Source organism: Prionailurus bengalensis, chromosome F2 (genome assembly GCF_016509475.1).
Source record: "Prionailurus bengalensis isolate Pbe53 chromosome F2, Fcat_Pben_1.1_paternal_pri, whole genome shotgun sequence".
In the NCBI taxonomy this organism is placed as follows: domain Eukaryota; kingdom Metazoa; phylum Chordata; class Mammalia; order Carnivora; family Felidae; genus Prionailurus; species Prionailurus bengalensis.
Window position 1 is genome coordinate 74932603 of NC_057353.1, and position 8393 is coordinate 74940995.

The following is an 8393-nucleotide window of genomic DNA, read 5'->3' on the forward strand; positions in this document are numbered from 1 at the left end:
AATAATAAATTTAATGATCATTGCCATATAAAGATCCCCTGAGGAGGTGGTCCAGGATTTGCATAGCAACTCCACAGTTATCAGAACTCAGACTTCTTCCATCTCATTGCCCTGCAATTCTCCTTGTGAAACTTATATCTCATGTTCCAAAAAGGCTGCTTCAGTTCCACCCATCACATTCTCATTCCATCTCATGAACTGGGAAAAGAAGTTACATATAGTACTTCCTCTCATATCTTACTGACTCGAGTTTGGTCACGTGGCCTTAACCTCCAAGGACTCCAGGAAATGCATGTTTTAGCTGGGCGTTCTTGTGCCCAGGTGAAAAGTCTATCACTCCAAAAGAAGAGAAGAATGGACATGGGAGGATAACTTGTCTCTGTCACAACGGTGAGAACTTGGACTTGAAAACCTGTCAACTTGACCTTAAACCCCAGCCCAATCACTTCCCAGCTCTGTGGCCTAAGGAAAGGGTATTAGTTATCGATTGCCATGTAGCAAATTATCCAAAAACTTATCCACTGCAAACAACAAACATTTATTATTTTGTGACTCCCGTGAATCAGGAATTTGACAGGGTGGGGGTGAATGGCGGGGAGGGCAGCCTAGCTGGGTGGTTCTGGCTCAAGGTCTCTTTCAGGAGGTGCGGTCAACTCAACGGCTGGAGCTGTGGTCACCAGGAGCTTTGACTGGGGCTTCCAAAATGGCTCGCTCCCATGGCTGTGGGGTGGGGGGTGGAGGGGGGTGCTCTGTTCCTTGCCACATGCTTTTCTCCCGAGGGCTGCTTGATGGTCCTCGTGACATGGCAGCTGGCCTTCCCCAGAATGAGTGACCCAAACAGTCAGCAAAGAGGAGGCCACGGTGTCTTTTGGGATCCACTCTTGGAAGTCTAGCACCATCATTTCTGCCACATTCTATCCACTGGATTCACCAAGTGCAGCCCACGAGCACACGGAGGACAATGAGGCTCTACCTTCAAAGGAAGAAGGATAAAAGAATGTATGGGCATATTTTAAATTACAAGGCAATATCTCCATTTATAAAACAATTTGTTAATTTATAAAATAATAGTAACACTCGACTCCTAGGGCTGCAGAGGGGTTTAAAAGAAACAATGACTTCCCCTCTTCTCCTGGGTAGACATGACCTTGCTCTGCCTGGGGACCATCAGTGGTCTGTGTGATAAAGATGCTCCTGAAGCACCTACTCCATAAATCTCATCAGAAGACTATGCTCCTCAGAGCGCCTGGGCGGTTCAGTCGGTTAAGCATCTGACTCTTGATTTCAGCCCAGGTCCTGATCTCACGGTTTATGAGATCGAGCCCCACACCGGGCTCCAAGTCCTGATATCGAGGAGCCTGCCTGAGATTCTCTCTCTCCTTCTCTCTCTGCCCCTTCCCTGCTCATGCTGCTCTCTTTCTCAAATAAACTTAAAAGAAAAAAAGAAGAGTGTGCTCTTAAAGATTGCTCACGATTGTGAATGTGTGCACTTAAGACCAATGCCACCAATGGTGATGATGAGCATTTCTGTCCTCCAGCTAAAGTAGCACAGGTAGAGAATAGAGCAGGAGCGTAGACACAGTTTGGAGCTCGTTCTGCCTGCCAACTGGGAAGTTATGTAGTTGATACGTGGCTGAAGGGGGTGGGGGACTTGAATTCTCTCACCTCTGGCACATCGACTGGGAATGGTTTATATTTCTACGCTGCAGATCTTCAAAAATCACACAGCTCACATTCACGTAGAATGTGGGTTGTGTTGTGGGTGTTTATGGATTTGTTTCTGTCACTAGATGAGTTCCCTGAGGACAGAGAATGGGGGCCTCAAAAAGGCAACCCAGTTCTGGAATGCTCAGTTTTCTTCATCTGTACAATGTGGGTGATAACACCCACTCGCAGAAAGTCTGTCCTGAAGGTCAGCAGGGGCTCTGTGGAGAGAAAGCCCAGGTGGCCCAACATGCTAGAAGTCAAGGGTGAAGGGCAGAACTGAGGGGCAGAGGGAATGGAGAAACTCTTCAGAGAGGGAGTCAGAAACCGGGGGCCAGCTTCAGTAGGTCATGGGTGTGAGCCAAGCCAGGTAGTTCAAAGGACTCCCTAGAAACAGGGGCCGGAAATGGACACCCCATTGGCTTGAGCTGGAGGCCATTCACCCCCCAGCTGATGGCAGGACACAGAGCTGGGCTTTCGGGTCCTATCGCGGCCAAGAAGCCAGAGACCAGTGGCAACCATGAAACTTGCCTGTGTTTTCCTGAGTTTTGGGTCGAGGTGCTGGCTCTGTCTTGGGCATCTCTTTCTGGAATGTTCTGCGGATGCTGCTGCAAACCCGGCATGTCTCAAATGGGCCTCCTCAGCCTCACCTCCGCACAAAACTGTCCACAGGGCTGGCTTTGTCCCATGTTATCTTCTGGGACCAGTTGCTGAGACCAGTTGGTCTTCCCCCCTCCCCCATGCCTCCCTGCTTCCTATCCAACCAGACGTCACATCCTGTCCCATCTTTCTGTGCCTTGTCTCCTGAATTGGTCCACTTTTCCTTTCTCTGGCTGCCTTGCCGGATCTGGTATCTCCTGCTCCATCCGCCAAAGGGCCTTCCTAACGGCAGCTTGGAGCACACCAATTCACCCGTTGCAAGGCCTTCTGTGGCTTTCTCTGGCACACAGTTGAAAAGACTTGGCCAGTCAGAAGGAAAAGGACTTCTCGATTTATATTCCACATCGTGGGTTGCTCTAGACTCACACCATTTTGAACTCTACAGGCCAGCTTTCTGGGGCTCTCCTCCCACACCCCCATTCAACACCACGTCCTGACAAAAGTCCAGTTGGGATTCGCCTTCTCCCCAGGAACCTTCCACAGACCCACGCTCCGAATTCATCTTCCCTTCCCAGGTCTTAGTAGCCCTTTGAACCTTTCTAATAAACTTTACTACCTGTCTCCTGATAAATGGTTATTCACATATCGATTTGTTTCCACCTGACTGTAGATCAAGGACTTTAGCTTATTTAATTACATAAACAGTATAGGTGTCAGGGCCAATACTCAAAATATGGAGCCCTCCACAGGAATGTCCTGGCCGAAGAGAAGCTGTAGCCGCTGAATTAATCATAGCAGGAACATAATAGGCTCCTAATAAATATTAAGAAATAATTTATGGGCGACTCAATAGCAAAAAAAGCCCAAATGGGTGCCTGGGTGCTTCAGTCGGTCAAGCATCTGACTCTTGATTTCAGCTCAGGGCATGATCTCACGGTTCATGAGATCAAGCCCCTTGTCAAGCTTCTTGCGGAACGTGGAACCTGCTTGGGATTCTCTCTCTCGTTCTGTCTCTGCCCCTCCCGCATGTGCATGCTCTCTCTCTCTCTCTCTCTCTCTCTCTCTCTCTTCCTGAAAAGAAATAAGTAAACTTTTAAAAATCCCCTTAAAAAATGGGTAGGGGATCTGAATAGGCATTTTTCCAAGGAAGATATACAGATGGCCAACACGTACATGAAAAATAGGCTCAATGTCACTCATCATCAGGGAAATGCAAATCAAAATCGCGATGAGTTATCCTCTCAGTCCAGTCAGAATGGGGATGTTAGAATGCTAATATTAGAATTGACCCCAAAACTCACAGATACAGAGAGCAGGTTGGTGGTTGCCTGAGGTGAGGTGGCTCTCTGCTCTTCCCTGTTGGACAGACAGCCGCATCTCCTGGTGCAGTGCCAGCCGCGTCCCTGAGACATGATGGTGAAGGTCGGAGTCAACGGATTTGGCCCTATTGGGCGCCTGGTCACGAGGGCTGCTTTCAACTCTGGCAAAGTGGACATTGTCGCCATGAAGGACCCTGTCATTGACCTTAACGACATGGTCTACATGTCCCAGTCTGATTCCACCCACGGCAAATTCCATGGCACAGTCAAGGCTGAGAACGGGAAACTTGACATCAATGGAAAGCCCATCACCATCTTCCAGGAGCGAGATCCCGCCAACATCAAATGGGGTGATGCTGGTGCTGAGTATGTTGTGGAGTCCACTGGGGTCTTCACCACCACGGAGAAGGCTGGGGGGTCACTTGAAGGGTGGGTAAAATGGGTGATGGTGGTCAAAAGCTACAAGTTTAGGGGAAAAAAAAGAAAGAATTTATGAACTGGATTAAATTCCTAACTTTGTCCAGGGTTGTCACAAATGCATTTATCTATTTAGCTTCCTCTATTTCTCCTTCTAGCAAGTTCTCTCGAGTCCCTCCCTCCTAGGAAAAGCAGATCTTCTGTACGCGATTCCTTCATTTGTTCAGGAAGTTTCTAGGAGCATCTACTAGGGGCCCGGCACCATGCTGAACGCCGGGGTTGGGGGGGGGGGGGGGACGTGAGTGCAATGTCTCTGCTTTCCAGAAACCTGGAGCCAGACCTGAGATGCTAAGAACAACAAGAAAAGAAAAGCAGTCACAAAAGTCATCGTGACCCAAAGGACAAGATTCCGGAGGGCGGTGGTGCAGATTTCGAGGAAGCCGGCTGGGCAGGTACCTCAGCCAAAATCTAAGGGGGACAAGGACTCATCCCTGGAGAGTCAGGGGGTAGCATTTCGGGGTGGGGGGAGATGGTAATCGAAGGTCTTCAGGTCAGAAGGCCCTGGAGCTGGGGAGAAGCCGAAGAGGAACAGGAGAGGCAGTGATCCCGGCTGCTGCAGGGTTGGAAGCCACTGGAAACCAAGCTGGCTTGACATCTTTTGGAATAGGCCCTCGCCGCCGTCCGTACGATCTTCCTCATTCCTGGGCTTCCACGGAAGCCACCGACAGCTGTCATTTCTTCTGATCTGGGCCCGGATCTCATACTGAAGCTGCCCCAGCCTCTTGAAAAGAGCCCAGGAATTCCAAGGAGACAGGCAGGTTGGCCTTCTGGTGCCGGTGACACCAGGCTCCCAGCACTCACCTGGCTCCGGGGAGTCTGGGGCTGGCAGACGTCCCCGCCTCTCCTTTCGTCACACGAGGAGGGAAGTCCAATGCCTTTCCGCCCTGCAGGGTCTGCCTCCCAGGCTGCAGTGTCCTGGGTTCCTCTCAGAGTGAGGCTGGATTCTAGTGAGGCCCCGAGTGAGAGCCGGCCAGGGCTCCTCCACACACAGCCTGTTTCCAGAAAGCTCTTTCCCCATTCCTGTTTGTTCTGGATGGCCTGCCCCTCAGGCCCGTGGCCTCCACCCATGTCTTCCTCTGGTCTAACCCCGAATGTCCTCCCGAGCTCTCAGAGCCTCGCTTCTCTGGTGCGCGATCGTCCCTCGGGCCCATATGAGTTCTTTCTCGCTAGGTTCCACAGGACTTCGGACCGGCGGGAATGGGAAGAGACACGCTGGAGGCTGACGGCACCCCAGGAGCTGCTATGCTCCTACAGCTATCACCTTATTGAAATTTGGGGTCTCGTTAGCCCCAGCTTTCAGATAGGGAAACTGAGGCTAAGAGAGGTGGAGTGGCCTGCTTTGGGCCAGGCGGACAGAGCATACACCGACTCCGAGGGTGGGCCCCCCACAAGGCTTCCCCGTGCTGCCTGAGTATCAAGTCCTTATACGTTCAGCTGGTACTTCCGGTGATGGTTTAGCTCTTCACATGCCCTGAGCACCTATGGCGGGCCAGGCCCTGTCCCCATCCCTCGGGACATGGGGATGCCCAAGGCATGATCACAGCCTCTATGCAGAGGCCGTGGACCAGAATGGGTCAGAGCTGATGCTTTGGTGGATGCGCTGATGCAGGGTCCAGCCGTTGTCATTCCCCATTGGGCTGTGTGGTTGAGCAAGTGATGAACGTTTCCATTCCTCGGTGTCAAATTCACAGCCGGGGCGGTAACGGCACCCGCTTCCCCTGACCGGTAGGGTCTTAGCAGGACTAACTGAGAGACAGTTAACAAGGAGCCCCCCGGCGTCCCTGCCTTGGAGGCCAGAGAGTGACCCCCAAACTCCGACCTCTTTCTGTCCTTCCTCACTGCCGCGGTGTCAGAAAAAGCCACACCAAACAGATGGTCTACGTGAGATCCAGTGTCTCTGTAACATAACACACACTTTCGGCTTCAACCGAAAGTCCCTCATGCAAGCACCAGGAAGAACCAAGAAGCTCTCAAACCGATCGAAAGATGATCAGTAGATTCCAAAACCATGAACACAGAGGTTTTAGAATTATCCGAAGAAACTTGGGGCTAAAACATTAGGGCTGAGATCTTAAGTATACTTCAGCGAGCAACTATGAACACACGTGAAACAAATGAAAAAATAGAAAGCCTCAGCAAAGAAACAGAAAATCTCAGGGGGGAAAAAAAAACAACCAACCAACCAAAACCCGAGAAGATATAAAAGAAGAACCTGATGAAACTTGTGGAACTGAAAATACGCTAAGTGAAATAAAAAGCCCAGGGATGGGCTCAGAAGCAGAATTGAAATATAATCCTAATTTCGGCTGGAGACCTCCCTGCCTCCTGCAGGGCACCAAAGGCTCATGAAACCTGGGGGCTGGGATGACCATTTCTGTACCCCGAGGGCTCACCCCTGGTTCTGGCTAATTGGAGGGGCTTGCTTAAATGATGGCGGTGTCTCATTTTGGCTGTGAGCCCTTGAGGAGCCCAGGGAATTAACCCCACCCCCAACCCCAACCCCGGTCTCTTGTCTATCTTTCCTGTACTCAAGGGCAGCATGGTCCCATCTCCCTGGGATGGAGCCATGGTTTCCAGTTCAATCCAGCTGTCCCAAGACACGATTTGGAATCTTGTTCTCCCTCAGTGGTCTCTCTTTTCTGGGAGATGCAGCCTGCAGGGAACAGCTTGGAAAATTCCAGCCTGCATGTTGGTAGAGGCATTGGAGCATGTCAAATCTAGCCCCTCATTTTCTATCTAGGAAAACTAAGACACAGGGAGAAAGAAGTTTCCCAAGGAGCCACTCTTGTGAGTTGCAGAGTTAGAACGTAAAATCTCTCCACCAACTCACAAGAGGCTTTACATTTACACAAAATTTTTAACGTTTATTCAGTTTTGAGAGACGGAGCGCAAGCAGGGGTGGGGCAGAGACAGAGGGAGGCACAGAATCCGAAGCAGACTCCGGGCTCCAAGCTGTCGGCATGGAGCCCGATGCGGGGCTCAAACTCACGAACCGTGAGATCGTGACCTGAGCCGAAGTCGGATGCTTAACTGACGGAGCCACCCAGGCACCCCGAGGCTTTACGTTTTAAGTCAGGATTCCTAGTTCCTGGAAGCCCAGCCTGGGCTTTGGTAGAGAAAGCAAGAGAGGGAAAGAATCTGCTCTGCTCTCCGTCTTTCATTCAACGAGTATTTAACAAAGCGCCATATTGTCATTAGGGTTGATAGCAGTCTGCTGTTGCTGTGTAACAAACTGCCCCCAAACTGGTGGCTTGGAACAGCAAGCATTCATTTCTCACAAGCCACTGGGGCAGGGAGAAGCAGTGATCATCTGGTCAGGGGTCAGCTGAAGTTGGCTGGGCTTTCTGGCAGATTCGCCGGGGGCTGGCTGATGTCACGAGACCCCCCTCCTGGGTCCACCAGTTGGCTTGCTGGTGTGTGACTGGGCCACAGGCCTCGTTTTCCAGAAGGCCGACCCAGGTTCTAAGAGAACGGGTGGGATGGCGCAAGGCCTCTGAGCCTAGGTTGTAGATGCCGCGGCATCACCTCCTCCACATTGTGTTTGTCATAGCGAGTCACGGCCAACCAAGACTCCAGGAGGCAGACATGGATTCCACCATTTCTTGAAGGTAGAGCTACAGAATCCCTGTGTACAGGGTCATGAATGCAGAAGACCTGGCCAACTATGACCGTTTTGGCTGTTGACCTTGGGGCTCTTCCGAAACGTTTTGCCTCTGTTTCCTTCTGACTCTTCAGGGCTGTGTGAGCTGCTTTGGTCAATGAAACGGAGGGAAGTAGGTCACTTCTGGGTAAAAACTTTAAACTCCGGTGTGTGATTCCCCATAGTTCCTCCTTTCTGCTATGGAAAGCAGAAAGTCAAGGTGGGCGGTCCTACCGGCCTGAACCCCTGAGGGCGGCTTTAAGTCCTTACGTACAGTCTGGGGATATGTGTCACTGCGGCATAACCGAATTTATCCTGACTGACGCAGGCCTCTTCGACGTGCCGGAAACTACACACTGCGCCTGAGCAGGTGGAAAGGAAAGAACAATCCACGCCCTGGGGGAGCGCACGGCCCTGTGAGGGCAAGACACCCTAAGCAGGCGAACTCACAAACGAGCGCATACAGATGCTCAGGTGGTCAGGACACACACTGTGAGGGAAAACGAGGGGACAGGAAGTGATGAGGTTGGGAAGAGGGGAACCGACAGACCGCGTGGCTGAAGGGAAGTCTCTCCGGGAAGGAAAGAAACACTTCAGCCAAGACGAGGAGAGTGAAGAAGGGCAGCGGGGGGGTGAACGCCGGGCGTGTCCGG

General features: G+C 51.5%; 1 protein-coding gene across 1 annotated transcript; it reads left to right on the forward strand.

The window, feature by feature from the left end:
* Positions 1-3479: 3479 nt before the first annotated feature.
* LOC122496005 (glyceraldehyde-3-phosphate dehydrogenase-like) lies at positions 3480-7990 on the forward strand. The gene is made up of 3 exons (XM_043602191.1): positions 3480-4088; positions 5150-5226; positions 7926-7990. Exons 1-3 carry the CDS (start codon positions 3715-3717, stop codon positions 7988-7990), a joined length of 516 nt encoding a protein of 171 aa, XP_043458126.1. The 5' UTR covers positions 3480-3714.
* Positions 7991-8393: the final 403 nt, after the last annotated feature.